General features: G+C 41.5%; 1 protein-coding gene across 1 annotated transcript; it reads right to left on the reverse strand.

Annotated features, from left to right (window-relative positions):
- Positions 1-2,829: 2,829 nt before the first annotated feature.
- On the reverse strand, positions 2,830-7,015 carry LOC127544619 (cytochrome c1, heme protein, mitochondrial). Its single transcript, XM_051971329.1, has 7 exons — positions 6,854-7,015; positions 4,839-5,035; positions 4,537-4,663; positions 4,181-4,338; positions 3,899-4,059; positions 3,312-3,412; positions 2,830-3,155 (listed from the first exon to the last, which is right to left on the reverse strand). The coding sequence occupies exons 1-7, from the start codon at positions 6,965-6,967 to the stop codon at positions 3,051-3,053; spliced, it is 963 nt and encodes a 320-aa protein (XP_051827289.1). The 5' UTR covers positions 6,968-7,015; the 3' UTR covers positions 2,830-3,050.
- Positions 7,016-16,682: the final 9,667 nt, after the last annotated feature.

Here is a 16,682-nt window from a genome sequence, read left to right on the forward strand (position 1 = left end):
ACTTTTTTTTGGAGGGGAGGCCAGTGGATGAGGTTTCCTGCAATAGACAGTTGGGCTTTAAAATAGGATGGGTAAAAATCCACTATGCAGGGATATCTATGGATAGCAAAAACCCCAAGGTGGGAATGTGTAGCGTCTGTGTATGAGAATTGTTTGGTTAGAATAATGCCAGGGAAGTAAAGATGTAAAATTTTAGCTTTTCTCAGGAAACTTGCATAGATAGCTACTGGAGCTTGCAGGACTGATGTAATGAGCTCTTAAGAGTCAGTAGGTAGCATGGGAACATAATCAGAAAATCTACTTAAAAGTTACTGAATGATCTAGGTAGCTATTAACAGGAGCCCATGCCAATATGGAGGCAACAGGACTAATAGTCATGGGTGTGAGTGAGGTGCTGAGGAACTGAGAGGACTAAGCAACTGGTTAGATATCAAGGGATGAAGATAAAAAGATAACCAAGATGACAGGAGATTGGAGGAATAACTTTTTCTTGTAGTTGGAAAAAATAAACCCAGTTTTGGATATGTTGAATTTGAGATTTTGGTGAGACATTCAAGGCAGGATACTCTGGCTGGAACCCAAAAGAAAGCTAGAAATATAGCTTGGAGTATTACTGACATTTGTAGTCATGACTTAACATCACCGATCCCATTTGGGTTTTTCTTGCCAAAGATAGTGGAGTGGTTTGCCATTTCCTTTTCTGGCTCATTTTATAGATGAGGAAACTGAAGTAAATAGGATTAAGTGACTGCCTAAGGTCATTGAAGATGGATCTGAACTCAGATCCTCTTGATTTCAACTCCAGCCTTCCACCCACTCTACAATCTGGTGTTATTATTCACATGGAAATAATTAAAATTGCTAAATGTAGAGTGTAGAGAAAAGGACCATGGAAAGATATCTGGGGAAAGATATCTGCCCACTTTAAGAAATATCAGAGAAGAAACAATAGATAACGTAGGAGAACATGGTTGTATTGTAAAACGGTGTAGAGAAGTCAAGGAGAATAAGGTCTAAACAGGTTTTTGGAATGTGACTGGAAGTCATTAGCAAGCTCAGAGCAATTTTGGCAGAAATTTGTGATGAAAGCCAAGTAAGACATTGAAGGATAGAAATGTTAAGGAAACAATCAGTATCATCAGGCATTTCATCAGGGGCACTTGAATGGTGCAGTGGATAGACTGCTGGCCTTGGAGTCAAAAGATCAAATCTTTTCTGTTTCATCTAGAAAATGGAGCTAAAAACATCACCTATCACCTAGGGTAGTTGTGTGAATAAAATTTTGTCAAGTGTTTTGTCAGTTATTTTCAAGTTTAGCTTTGAAAATGGAGAAGTATTCAATGTTTTTTAGATTTAGGAAAATGTTTGCAGGAGCCAAGGAACAGAGAAATGAAGATATAGGGGATGGGATAGTGGAATAAAGTTCTGGAGGAGTCAGAAGAGTGAGGATAGCAGGACTGGCCTTAATAAAAAGGGGTAACCATGGAAATCAAAAAGCTAAGAAGAGTCAAAAAGACTGAAAAAGGTGTGTGGAAGTTCTTTTAAATCACTAAAAAAAAAAAAACATTGTGGCTCAGTGGGGGACAAGGGTTTAGAGACTGAAATTTCAAGCCTTCCTCAACCATACCTGTACACCAGGCACTGCACTGCTCTGCTCTCAAGAATCTCATTACACAGCATTAAGGGAATACACACGCATTCAAAGATGTTCTATGAAAAACTTGAAGGAGATAATTTTCTCCCTCAAAGTGAAAAGTCTATTCCAGGCATTTGGGGCAGAAGAAAGCAAAAACACACGAGAAATATTTGTTATCACAGTTTACCTTGAACACAGTATGTAAACAGCAATAGCAAGATTAAAGCTGAAAAAGTAGACTAGAACCCAGTTTTGGAAGGGTTTGCATGCTATTTCCCATTATTTGTGCTTTTATTCAGTGGAGAACCACTAAAGATTTCTGAGTTGAGATGATATAAGAACAGAATATAAAGAAAAGAAGATTAGAGAAAGCAGTTGACTGAAACCAGGGAAGTGGCGTTAGGAAGAGAGACAGATCTGAGACACTTGTGGTACAGTTGACAGGACCTTGAAATAATAGAAGCCTGGAGAATGACTGATTGAGAATGGAATTGAAAATGACAGAATGTGAGCCTCAGTGTCTAGGAGAATAGAAATATCATTAGTTGCTAATAAAAATCCCACTTATTAAAATACAATTTCTTTTCAGATCTTAAGGGGACAAATTAAGGGAACCAAGGATAATGATAACTGCCCTAGAGATGAAGGGATTCCATGGTCTCCCTACTTCTCCAAGAGAAGGCACATAACTCTTCTTGCCTTGTCTGTGATAGTTTAGAAGATCCTAGGGTACCCAAACCTAGAACTCAATGAGGGCATCTTTTTGTTCAAATTATAGAAAACATCAACCTTATTTAAGTCCTATCCTTCCACATTCCTAATATCATCAAGAGAAGTAGAAAGAAAGGAGGGATTGAGGGTTTCCTTCTCTAAGCAGTCTTGATTCCTACTTCCGATGCTTTCCAGCAGTGTGACCTTGAGCAAATGAACAATTCTAAAGTGGAGAGACTGGTCCTATTTGATCCCTCTCTTTGCATCAAGTCCTTACTACTAAAGGGGGAAAAGATTAGCCCCTGCCCAAATCCTAATTTACAAATATCTAAACTGCTTTTAGAGAAGTATAGGCATATTCTATTTCTCGTTCTTGAGAGCGCTTAAAATCTATTAACATCCAGACCTCTGATGAGCCTAACTTCAAGCTAACCATCTTGAGCTGGTCCTTATTCAGTTTCCTTATTTAGCCATTCAAACAGTCACATTGAGAAACTTAATTTATTTCTGGTGGGGGGAGGAGGGGACTGGCAATGCTGGTAGGGCAAAGTCAGTTCTTCCACCCCACCCCCACCCTTGCCCATCCAAGGAGTGATCAGACTGAGCTGGACCTGACTTCCACGCTGACCATTTCTGTGGGACAGGATGTGCCAGGCAGGGCTGAGGTGAATCAAACCCAAAGTGGGGAAAGATGTCCACATGATCACTTAGGGGGCCGATATGCCAGCTTCCGACTCTTCAGCACTGACCACTTGTGCCTCTTCATGGCGTAGATAAGGGGGATCAGCAAGCTGAACATTAGCAGCATCTGGGGAAGGAGACCTCAAAGAGTTCAGGAAGGGAGTCCCTTCCCTCCCTCAATAGGATGAGGGCTTCTTGCCAACACCCCACCATTCCCTTTCTTCTTCTCCTTGCCTGCCCCCCAAACCTTCTCCCACCCCAGTTTCTTCCAGGCCTTTATCACCTTGAGCCCCATGAGTTTGCGATGATCATGTTCTGGTTCAGCAGCCCAACGCAGAAAGGTACACACGTCCTTTGCTACCTGTGACATAGTGGCTGGTGTACCTGTGGGGACCACAATAGTGACATGATGAAAGAAAAACACTACTAACAAGGGTTTGCTACTAGAGAGGCCGGAACGCTGAAGGGACTGGGCTCAGAGCATTAGGACTATGAGGATAGGTTGACATGGTAAAGTAATGGGCTAACAGGACTTTAGAGTCAGGCAAAGTCTCTTGCAAAGACCCCAAGTTTCCATTTTAATCCTGATAACAGAAATAGGGAGAAAGGGGGAAAGATCATGGAGTTCAAAGCTAAAAGAGGCCTTAGAATCCATAGCCAAACCCCTTCATGTTTTATGCATGATGAAATAAACTCAGAAGGGTAAGGGAATCTCCCAGGGTCATACAGCTAGTAACTAATTAAGGGAACAAGGTATGGGACAAGAGGGATAGGACTCTAGGGAATGGGAAGGAGTAAGACATCGGGAGATGGATATAGTAAATAGGGGAAAAGAATAGAAGACATGGAGGAGGGTGGTTTGAAGCTCACCATCATCATACTCAAGGATCTCATTGTAGATAGGGGGAGCCATGGCAATGGCCTGGCCAGGGAAGTAGGCATTGAAGTGAAGGCCCTCTCGAAGGGAGACTCCAGCAGGTGGGTCACAGTACCCCGTGAGTAGGGAAAAGACATAATCCTCACCGCCGTGCCTGGTCCAGGACATAGTAGTAAGTATTACAGTTTCCCAACCACACACCCAGGCTCACCTGCTGGGGTCCTTTAAGTGCAGGACTTCAGCTCCCAGTGACTAGTAAAAAGGGGTTACAGTACCTGGCTCGGATGATATAGCTGAGGTCGGGAGGTAGTGCCCCATTGTTGGCAGCCCGAGCAGCCTCAGGGTTGGGGTAGGGCTTGGGGAAATAGTCAGAAAGCTTCCCTGGCCTCTTGAACATCTCTCCATCTTCATTAGGGCCATCCTGAACCTCTATCTAAAACCCAGACATCAGTCTCTAAGTCACCGGGCTATTCAAGTACAGAGTATCCCCAGTCACTCACTCTCCTTTTCCAAATTCCTCAAAGTATCCTTGGTGATAGCCCAGGCACAGACCCTCTCTCCTATACACCCCCCTTCAAAGAGCCCCCAGTCCTTTTCTATGCTGTAGATCAACCTCACACATCTTCCTTACCTCCTCTGCCAGAGCCTTGGCTTCTGATTCAGTGTAGCACACACCCACCAAATGGCGATAAGCCAGGTAATCCATGCTATGGCAGGAAGAGCACACCTGCTTATAGACCTGGAAGCCCCGGCGAATACTGGAGCAAAAGAAACATGAGAACTCAGGGAAGGCTCAAAGCGACCCTCCACCCCAAATGTACACACTCCTCTAGAGTAGCCAGCTTACTTTGTTCCCCATTCTACCATCTTCCCCTATCAGAGTTCTCCCCCCTAATTTGAATTCCACAGTGGATAACAAAATGCCAGCCCTACCTGCCATGGTCCAAGGAGGAGAGGAGGCCTCGGTGCGACCAGGGGTAGCTTGGTGGGTGTAGTTCCAAGTCCGTGGCACTTACAGCAGTGTGCAGGGCCACAGCAAGCCCTGCACCTCCCGCTGCCAGCATTCCCAAAGCTGAGAGCACAACCTTCCGGCCCCTCGAGAAGTTTGAGAATGATGACATTGTGGCAGCCTGCAAGGTACCCACTCACCTCAGAGCTCATGGCACCTCATTCAGGGTTCTATCAGTTCAGTGCCTAACGTTGCTTTCCCATTCTCTAAGTCCACATGGTCCCAATTGCTTTATAGCCCACCTCCCCTGCCCTGCTTAGCTCAAAGGCGACATCCCAAAGAACAGGTATTTATGTACAACCAGATGGACTGCTGCCCTCCTCCCAACCCTGGTCTCCCAAAGGAACAGTGGGGGAAAAAACAGGTCTAGGTTCTAATCTAGACTTTGCTATTGATTCATTGTGACTACATACTAAGCAAGGCCATTCCGGGGCTCAAGCTTTCTTACCAGTAAAAGACGATCCCCTAAATTGCTTTTTCCAGCTCTAACTCCTACAACATTCCTATATGACTGAAGTACTTTACAGACCCTAGACTTACTTTACCTATCCTGTCAGGGGGGAGGGGAGGCCTAAGGCTCCATTCTAGTCCCTTTCATCCCGCACATTTCCCCCACCTCTCAATTCCAGGAGGAGACTAGCCCAGAGGGTTCACCCTACTTAGGATGGATTGAATTTTAAAAGGAGGTTTAGAGAGAGAAGGGAAACAAAGGAAAAGAAGGGATCCAGTTGGTCTCCTAGGTAAGATAAAGCTCAAGGTCAGTGGTAGATCAGCACAAGCAGAGGTCACGCAGGGACACCACAAGTGGGGAGGAGTACAGTGCAGAGTACAGCTCTATGGAGAGCAGACTTGGGGGGGACATCCCAGCCAGGTTTGAGGAAGGGGATGTGTCTCTTTTTTAAAGGGTCAGAACAGACCTCGCTGACTGAGAAACCTCGACTGGTCTCACTGATGGTCTGACCACTTCCCCTGCTACCACCCATCTCTTCATAGGAGACCAGCAGGGATAGAAGCACCGCCCCTTCCCTTCCAGGTCCCACCATCTCCAGCTACCACAACAAGCCAAGGATCCCCAGGATCTCCACGACCCCCACTGTGGATCAGGGAAGGCCAGCACAGGCCACAAGCACACTTCCCCGGCTCGAACTCCAGGTTAGAAGCAAGACTCACACAGGGACCCCAGGGCAGGGCCCACGGCTGGGGGCTCCCAGTGTCCCGTCCCAGAGAGGTATTCTTCGGGGCTGCAGGCAGTTACAAGTACTGCACTTGGAGTCAGCGTTACTCCCTAGTCCACAGTCCGGAGCCAAGGTCACCTCAGGCTCGGCCCTGGAGAGCTGAGCTCAAGCCCAGGATCTCCGCGGCCCCAAAGGAGGCCAGCACGGGGTCACACTAACTCAGTGGGCAGAAAGGTCATGGAGGGTCATGCGTAGAAAAAATGGGGTTGTCCTCAAGCTTGGCTTTTCTAGTGACCTCGGGGGCGGGGAGTGGGGATTTAAGGTGAGGCAGGTAAGGGACCCCTGGGAAGAAGGACCGAGTGAGGTGGGATCCCCAAGGGGCAGGGAAGCGACCCTGAGGAGGGAGATGATGGGGTTGGGGGAAGCGAGCGGTTCAGCAGCGGGATATTCCCCAACAGGTCCCAGAACTAGAAGTATCCATAGGGGAGAGGAACGGGCAGGGCGGGGATGCCCGGTCAGGGGCCGGGCTACCGAGCGGGGATACGCCGCCTGGACCGGCACGGGCTGCAGGGCAGGGATCGGGGACACGTCGCTCGAGCTGCAGCGCAGGCACCTCGGAGCCACGCCGGAGCCGCGCTGCGAGCCTTCCAGGCCGCTGTCAGACCAGGCCGCGCGCCCGGAGCCGTGACCTTCAGGCGGCCGCGGGGTCTGCCGGGCTGGGCGCCCGCCGGGGTAGAGAAGAGAAGGGGGCGATGCGCGCTCACCTGAGGCAGCCGCAGCACGAAAGTACCGGGCCTAGTGCCGCCCAAGAGGGTGCGGCCATGGGAGCGCGGAAGCCCCAGCACAGAGAAGCGCCCCACAGCCCCGGCCGCCGCCATCTCGGGCCTCCTCAACGCCGCCGCCACTGCCGTCCCGTGAGCCCACGCGGCTCCGGCCAAGGAAGGGAAGCCTCGCGAGAACTGCGCCGCCGCAACGGGGCGGGGCTTCAGTGAGCAGGGCCGGGGCCTGACTGCCCAACCCCAAAGTCACAGAGCTTGAAGGTAGCGGGTGGGGACAGGGAAGCAGTGTCCTGAAGAAGTGCGCCTGCGCAAAGAAGAAACCCTCAAAACTTTTGCAAGTGAATGGAATCGAATCTGCTCTACCGCCAGAGGGAGATGCAGTAGGGAGCATCGCTCCTGGTTCCCTTTCCAAGGAAGTAGAGATAATTAATGGACTTTTTTCTGTTGTCATAGAAACAGGCATCCTTTCCTTAGAATATGGGAATGTGATTGTTGCTGCCTTTCTCAGGCAAGTAGAAAATATGGAATACGCTTGAGGGAGGAAGACGGTTCCTGTAGAACATCTAATCTAGCCCATACCCAACCAGAAATTGTCTCGCCAGCATGCTCAAGAAATGAGCAAAATAAGGATAACATTTCTGTAGAACGTTATCTTTCAATCGCATTTGACAGCACTGATCACCGTTTCTTCTTGGAAACTCCTTTGGGTTTTCATGGAACTTCTTTCTTCTGGTTCTTCCATCTTTAACGGCTCCTTTTTGGTTTCCTTCCGTCATTCATCTGCAGAGTCGCCTCCGAAGCTCTGTCGTCCTTCTCTCTTGTTTTCACACTCTTACCCGGTGATCTCATCAGTTCCTATGGGTTCCATTACAGTCTCTATGACTGTTTTCCAGATCTGTTTATCTCCCGTCACTTCAGAGCTCTAGCCTCACATCACTATTTACCTGTTATTAATTGGATTTCTCACAGATATCTCAAACTCAACATGTTACACCCTTATTCCAGTTAAGGGCACCGCCTGGTTTGAAACCTTGCTGCAGTCTTTGATTCCTCACTTTTCTTCATCCCAAATACCGAATCAGTTTCTAAATATTGTGCTTTTTTCTTTACAACTTCTCTCAAAATGCAAAGAGCTTTGGTTTTGGAGGCAGAAACTTGCTTTTGATGCTTGTTATCTATGTGATCATAATCATAAGTCATTTAACTTTTCTAGGTCTCAGTTCCCACATCTATAAAAAGAGGGGACTAAAATAAATGGTTTCCTGAGTTCCTTCCTTGTCTAAATCAATGATCCTCCGTCTCCACTGGCACAGTCACTACCATAGTTCATACCTTCATCACTTCTCACTTGGTCACTTATTGTAAGCCTCTTCTCAACATAATTCATCTTTCATATAGCTGCCAAAGTAATTTTCCTGAAGTGAAGATCTGATCACATCACCTCCCTTCCTTTATTGTTAAATAAATATGAATTCCTCTGACACTTAAATATCTTCACAGATTAATCATTGCTCATGGGTAAGCGGAACAAATATAACAAAATGACAATTTTATCTAAATTAATTTACTTAGTGCCATACCAAACTATCAAAAAATGTTTTATAAAGCTAGAAAAAAAACAATAAATTCATTTGCAAAAACAAAAGGTCAAAAATATCAAGAAAATCAAATAAAAAATATGAAGGTGACCTAGCAGTATCAGATCTCATCAAAACAATCAGCTACTGGCTAAGAAATAGACTAGTGGATCAGTGGAATAGATTAAGTACACAATACACAGTAGTAAACAATCAGTAATTTAGACTCAAAGATCCCTGCTTTTCCAACAAGAATTCACAATTTGACAAAAATTGCTGAGAAAACTGGAAACTACTTGGTGTAGTGGAGAGTGTACCAGCCCTGAAGCCAGGAAGACCTGAGTTCAAATTTGCCTCAGATACTTAACTTCCTGACTGTGTGACCCTGGGCAAGTCACTTAGCCCCAATTGCCTCAGCAAAAAAAAAAAAAAAAAGAAAAGAAAAAAAAAAAAGAAAAAGAAAAAGAAAAAGAAAAGAAAACTGGAATTCAGTTTGCAGAGAGTAGATAAAGACTAACATCCCACACCATATACCAAAAATAAGATTTTTTTTTGTACGGCTTGATGAATATGGAAATATGCTTAGTAGATTGCTTGCTGTCTTGGGAGAATAAATTTAGGGAGGGAGAAAATTTTAGAATACAAAGTTTTGCAAAGGTGAATGTTGAAAATTACCTTTGTATGTATTTAGAAAAATAAAATACTATTCAAAAAGAAGCATTACAGTGGAAATTGTGATACATAGTTCATTTAAGTTATAGGGAAGTTGTGATAAGACAGAATCCAATTCATTAAAGCCTTCAATTAAAAAAAAAAAAGAATGTGAGTCATTCCCCAATTGATAAATGGTCAAAGGATATGAACAAGCAGTTTTCAAAAGAAATCATATCTATCTGTATGGAAAAATGCTCTAAATAATTATTTATTATATTGTAGTATTATCTATTATGACAGAAAATGATAAATGTTGGAGAGGAGAAATTGGAACACCAATGCATTGTTGATAGAGTTGTGAACTGCTTTAATCATTCTGGACACTAATTTGGAACTATACCTAAAGGGTTCTGTATACTCCTTTGACCTAGCAATGTATTGTATTCCTGTATTCCAAAGAGATCAAAGGAAAAAGATCTCTATATTTGAAAATATTTATAGTAGCTCTTTTTATGGTGGCAAAGATTTGGAAAGTGAGGGGATGTCCATCAACTGGGAACTGGCTGAATAAGTTATGGTACATGATTGTGATGGACTACTATTGTACCGCAACAAATGATGAGCAAAATGTTTTCAAAAAAAACCTGAAAAGATACTGAGGGGTCCAAGATGGTTCCTGGATGTTGAACCTGCAGGATTGGGAATATCCCTCTACAGTAATGGGGAAAGTAGTTGTGGAGGTTTTAAAGGGAAATATAATGAGTTCTGTTTTGGATATATTGAGATATGTTTAAAAAATTATTGAACAACCAGTTTGAGATATTTGAAAGGCAGTGTAAGCAAGATTAGAAGTCAGCAGAACGTTTAGAGCAGGATAAATTGATTTGAGAATCATGATGATAATTAAATTACTAAGAGTTGATAAGATCATCAAATGAAGTAATATAGGAGAAAAGAAGGCAGGACAGAACTCCAAGGAACATGTGGAGTTAGAGGATAGGATAAATAAGGACTAAGCAAAGAAGATGTAGAAAGGGTGGGTAGATAGGTAGAGAAATCAAAGAGAATGAGGATTGAGAAAAGGCCATTGGATCTGGCAACTAAGAGATCAGTAACTTTGGAGACAGGAGTTTTGGTGGAATAATAAAGTCAGAAGCCTGATTGTAAGAGGTTAAAAAGAGAGTGAGAAGAAAAAAAATGGAAGCATTTTGAGTTGACATTTTTTGATGAGTTTAGCTACAAAGAGTAGAAGAAATATAGGACAATAGTTAGGGAGAACAGAAGAATCAAGTCAAGTTTTTTTTCAGTATAGGTGAGGCATGGACATATTTATAGTCAGTAGGGAAGGCATCATTAGATTGATTAGGGAGAGAATGTGAGGTTTAAGTAGAGTGGAGGAGAAGCTCATGGGAAATGAGTAGAATGAGGAACTGAATCATTAGGATATTTGGAGAGTTAATATGTATATTAAAGCTCCTTAGTATGAGGTCAGGAGTTGAGAAAAAGAGAAAAATTGTGAGCCAAGTACTAAAGTCATCGAGAAAGGAAAAAGGGTGACCTAAAGGTTTGTGGATAATAGCAGGCTATCAGGATTTTGATTGCATGGCGTATGTGAATAGCATGAACTTCAAAGGAAGAACAGTTACTGAGTAAAGGGAAAATGGTAAGGTTAGAACCTGGAAGTGGCCATGAGAAGCAAGGAATATTCCTGACTCCATCTAGTGGAAGAGAGAATGAGTGATAATGTAGTCAGTATTATAAAGAAACATATTATTTACATATAAAGAAGAACTACATCAAATTTACAAGAATAGAAGTAATTTCCCAACTGATAAATGGTCAAAGGATATAAACAGACAATTTTCAGATGATGAAATTAAAAGCCATTTATTGTCATATGAAAAAAGTGCTCTAAATCACTACTAAATAGAGAAATGCAAATTAAAACAACTCTAAGGTACCACCTTACATCTCTCAGATTGGCTAATATGACAGGAAAAGATAATGATAAATGTTAAGAGGGGATATGGGAAAATCAGAACACTAATGAATTGTGAAATGGTCCAACCATTCAATAGAGCAATCTGGAACCATGCCCAAAAGGCTATAAAACTGTGTGTACTTTTTGATCCAGTGGGGTTACTACTGGGCCTGCATCCCAAGGAAATCATAAAGGAGGGAAAAGAACCTATATGTGCAAAAATGTTTGTAGCACCTTTTGTGGGGGCAAAGAACTGGAAAATGAATAGATGCCCATCAGTTGAGGAATGGCTGAGTAAATTATGGTATACAAAAGTCATAAAATATTATTGCTGTATTAAAAAATGATGAACAAGTTGATTTTAGAAGGCTTGGAAAGAGTTACATAAACTGATGCTGAGTGAAACAAGCAGAATCAGGAATACATTGTATACAGTAACAACAAGATTGTGTCATGATCAACTATGAAAAACTTGATTCTTTTTATTTATTTATTTATTTTAAGATAGCTTTTTATTGACAGAACCCATCCCAGGGTAATTTTTTACAGCATTATCCCTTGCACTCACTTCTGTTCCGATTTTTCCCCTCCCTCCCTCCACCCCCTCCCCAAGATGGCAAGCAGTCCTTTACATGTTAAATAGGTTGCAGTATATCCTAGATATAATATATGTGTGCAGAACCGAACAGTTTTCTTGTTGCACAGGGAGAATTGGATTCAGAAGGTAAAAATAACCCGGGAAGAAAAACAAAAATGCAAGCAGTTTATATTCATTTCCCAGTGTTCTTTCTCTGGGTGTAGCTGCTTCTGTCCATCCTTGATCAATTGAAACTGAATTAGCTCTCTTTATCGAAGAGATCCACTTCCATCAGAATACATCCTCAAACAGTATTGTTGTCGAAGTGTATAATGATCTCCTGGTTCTGCTCATTTCACTTAGCATCAGTTCATGTAAGTCTCTCCAAGCCTCTCTGTATTCATCCTGCTGGTCATTCCTTACAGAACAATAATATTCCATAACATTCATATACCACAATTTACTCAACCATTCTCCAGTTGATGGGTATCCATTCATTTTCCAGTTTCTAGCCTCTACAAACAAGGCTGCCGCAAACATTTTGGCACATACAGGTCCCTTTCCCTTCTTTAGTATCTCTTTGGGGTATAAGCCCAGTAGAAACACTGCTGGATCAAAAGGAATGCACAGTTTTTTTTTAAAATAACTTTTTATTGATAGAACGCATGCCAGGGTAATTTTTTACAGCATTATCCCTTGCATTCACTTTTGTTCCGATTTTTCCCCTCCCTCCCTCCATCCCCTCCCCAAGATGGCAAGCAGTCCTTTACATGTTGAATGGGTTGCAGTATATCCTAGATACAATATATGTGTGCAGAACCGAACAGTTTTCTTGTTGCACAGGGAGAATTGAATTCAGAAGGTATAAATAACCCGGGAAGAAAAACAAAAATGCAAGCAATTTATATTCATTTCCCAGTGTTCTTTCTCTGGGTGTAGCTGCTTCTGTCCATCCTTGATCAATTGAAACTGAATTAGCTCTCTTTATCGAAGAGATCCACTTCCATCAGAATACATCCTCAAACAGTATTGTTGTTGAAGTGTATAATGATCTCCTGGTTCTGCTCATTTCACTTAGCATCAGTTCACGTAAGTCTCTCCAAGCCTCTCTGTATTCATCCTGCTGGTCATTCCTTACAGAACAATAATATTCCATAACGTTCATATACCACAATTTACTCAACCATTCTCCAGTTGATGGGTATCCATTCATTTTCCAGTTTCTAGCCACTACAAACAAGGCTGCCGCAAACATTTTGGCACATACAGGTCCCTTTCCCTTCTTTAGTATCTCTTTGGGGTATAAGCCCAGTAGAAACACTGATGGATCAAAAGGAATGCACAGTTTTTTTTTAAATAACTTTTTATTGATAGAACGCATGCCAGGGTAATTTTTTACAGCATTATCCCTTGCATTCACTTTTGTTTCGATTTTTCCCCTCCCTCCCTCCACCCCTTCCCCCAGATGGCAAGCAGTCCTTTACATGTTGAATGGGTTGCAGTATATCCTAGATACAATATATGTGTGCAGAACCGAACAGTTTTCTTGTTGCACAGGGAGAATTGAATTCAGAAGGTATAAATAACCCGGGAAGAAAAACAAAAATGCAAGCAATTTATATTCATTTCCCAGTGTTCTTTCTCTGGGTGTAGCTGCTTCTGTCCATCCTTGATCAATTGAAACTGAATTAGCTCTCTTTATCGAAGAGATCCACTTCCATCAGAATACATCCTCAAACAGTATTGTTGTTGAAGTGTATAATGATCTCCTGGTTCTGCTCATTTCACTTAGCATCAGTTCACGTAAGTCTCTCCAGCCTCTCTGTATTCATCCTGCTGGTCATTTCTTACAGAACAATAATATTCCATAACGTTCATATACCACAATTTACTCAACCATTCTCCAGTTGATGGGTATCCATTCATTTTCCAGTTTCTAGCCACTACAAACAAGGCTGCCGCAAACATTTTGGCACATACAGGTCCCTTTCCCTTCTTTAGTATCTCTTTGGGGTATAAGCCCAGTAGAAACACTGCTGGATCAAAGGGTATGCACAGTTTGATAACTTTTTGAGCATAGTTCCAAATTGCTCTCCAGAATGGCTGGATGTGTTCACAATTCCACCAACAATGTATCAGTGTCCCTGTTTTCCCACATCCCCTCCAACATTCCCCATTATCTTTCCCTGTCATTCTAGCCAATCTGACAGGTATGTAGTGGTATCTCAGAGTTGTCTTAATTTGCATTTCTCTGATTAATAATGATTTGGAGCATATTTTCATCTGGCTATAAATAGTTTCAATTTCTTCGTCTGAGAATTGTCTGTTCATATCCTTTGACTAAACTTGATTCTTTTTAGCAGTTGAATGATTCAAGGCAATCCCAATAAACCTTGGATAAAAAACATCATCTATATCCAGAAATAGAACTATAGGGATTGAATGTGAAACAACATATACTATGTTCACTTTTTTCTTTTTTTTCTCTCATAGTTTTTCCCTTTTGTTTTGATTTTTCTCTCAATATGATTCATAAAGAAATGTGTATCTAAAAAGTTAATATACATGTATATCTATAAAAAATTTAAAAAAAGAAAAACATAATTTACATCAAAGGTATTCTTACTCTTACTATTCCTCAAGTGCAGTATGAACCAAATTAAAATGTAATTAGGAAATGTTTAACAAAATAAATAAAGATATAATATAACATGGCTTTTTGTTCAGTTTTGTCCAATTCTTCATGACCCTATTTGGGGTTTTCTTGACAATAATACTATACTAGTTTGCCATTTCATTTCCTTTTTTAGCTCATTTTATTGATGAAGAAACTGAGGCAAACAGGGTTAAGTGATTTGCCCAGAGTCACACAGCTGGCGCATAAGGTATTCATGGGGTAGAACCATGATTTATTGAGTTGAAATCAATTATCTTAGTTAGATTAAAAACCTATTTGGTCCATTCAAGACTTTTTTGGAACCATTCGTATGCTAGACTGCCCGTAAGTAGGATGATGAGGGAGTATGATAGGCAAGTATAGTATTGGTAGTTGATAGTTGGATGGTTCAGGATAGTGGTAGGAGGAATTGTAATGGCCACTAAGAAGAATTTTACTTAGAATGGAAGACGGAGACGGGCGGAGTAAGTGTCTGAGACTAGATTTGAACAAGATTTGAACTCCTGACTCCAGGCCCAACACTCTATCCAGCTGCTCCCTAAATGAATTTGAAGTGAGATGATTGAACAAAATGTAATACAGTTGAAATTCCAGGTAGCCTAAAATCATAGTTCATCTACACATATTTTCTTTCATTTAAAAAAAGTTTTTATGTGACAAGAGGTTCTGATTCACACAGAGCCAAGATTTCCCTAAAGGGAAAAAAATCAGCCTTCTCTTGCTCTCTCTGACTTTTAATGTTCCTCTCCCAAAGTAAAACTGTGAAAAAAATTTCTGAAATGAAGTTTAGAAATCTTAAATATTGTCTATGTATAAGGTTTCTCCAAAAAGAACTAACAGGATTTTTACTTAAATTCTAAAAAGGATATTAACATATGAACCTTTCTAAAATCAAGAGCCAACATTTTTGTATAACAATAAAACTCAAAAAGAAGAGCTAGACAAGTTATCAAATGTTGCATATCCTTTGACCCAGCATGTATCCCAAAGAGATCTTAAAGGAGGGAAAGGGACCCACATGTGCAAAAATGTTTGTGGCAGCCCTTTTTGTAGTGGCAAGAAACTGGAAACTGAGTGGATGTCCATCAATTGGAGAATGGCTAAATAAGCTATGGTATATGAATGTTATTGTTCCCTAAAAAATGACCAGCAGGGGCCTTCCCATAGCCAAATCTTGGCATGAGAGTGTAGTTACTGACTGTTTGGAAAGACAGTATTGCATAAGATCTAAGAAAGCAATTATGGGACTGATCTTTGGTTATCTATGTGGGGCAAGCTGCATTATACCCTGTATCAGTTATTTCTGTCACTTGCCTTTTCATCTATTATCCCAAGTAATCGACCATTGTGATGACTGTCAAAGGCAATTATGTTGCCCTAGGAACCAATTTTTTTGTGTGTGTGTTGGGGGGAAATAGGAGGTTTGCGAGGAGGGAATCTATCTAAGTGTACTCTTTGGAAGTGTCCATTTTATGCAGCTCTTTGCATTTTAACTTCAAGCACTCTGTCAAATGAATGTTAGTCCAGCATAAAGAGGAACCCAAAGTCCAGGCATTCTGAGCTTCTGATTGCATCTTGACTTTGGATCCAGCTTCTGTAATCTCACTGGGGGGTGCCTACCCTTGGTATGCCATTTCCTATGATGGCATTAGTGATGAGTTATAGTTGAGCCCTACTTTACTAACCAAAACTGGTACCATCATCTTTATCTTCAAAATAAAGTCCCCTTTATTTTTATTTTCAAAAAAAAAAGAAAAGAAAAGAAAAGACCTGCAGGATGATTTCAGAAAGGCCTGGAAAGACTTACATGAACTGATGCTCAGTGAAATGAGCAGGACCAGGAGATCATTGTACACAGCAACAATAAGACTATACAATGATCAATTCTGATGGACATGGTTCTTTTCAACAATGAGATGATTCATACTAGTTCGACTGATTTCGTGATGAAGAGAGCCACCTACAGTACCCAGATAAAGGCCTGTTGGAACTAAGTGTGGATCACAACATAGCATTTTTCACTCTTTTTATTGTTGTTTGCTTTCATTTTGTTTTCTTTCTCATTTTTTCCTTTTTGATCTGATTTTCCTTGTGTAGTAAAGATAATTGTATTTATATATATATATATACATACATTGGATTTAACATATATTTTAACATGTTTAACATATTTTGGATTACCTGCCATCAAGAGGAGGAGGTAGGGGTAAGGAGGGGAAAATCTGAAACACAAGGCTATGCAAGGGTCAATGTTGAAAAATTATCTGTACATATGTTTTGAAAATAAAAAGCTTTATTAAAAAAAAGAACTAGAAAAAGAAAATCATTTCAAAATCACTATAGAATGT

The sequence above is a fragment of the Antechinus flavipes genome, chromosome 1 (genome assembly GCF_016432865.1).
Source record: "Antechinus flavipes isolate AdamAnt ecotype Samford, QLD, Australia chromosome 1, AdamAnt_v2, whole genome shotgun sequence".
Lineage (NCBI taxonomy): Eukaryota > Metazoa > Chordata > Mammalia > Dasyuromorphia > Dasyuridae > Antechinus > Antechinus flavipes.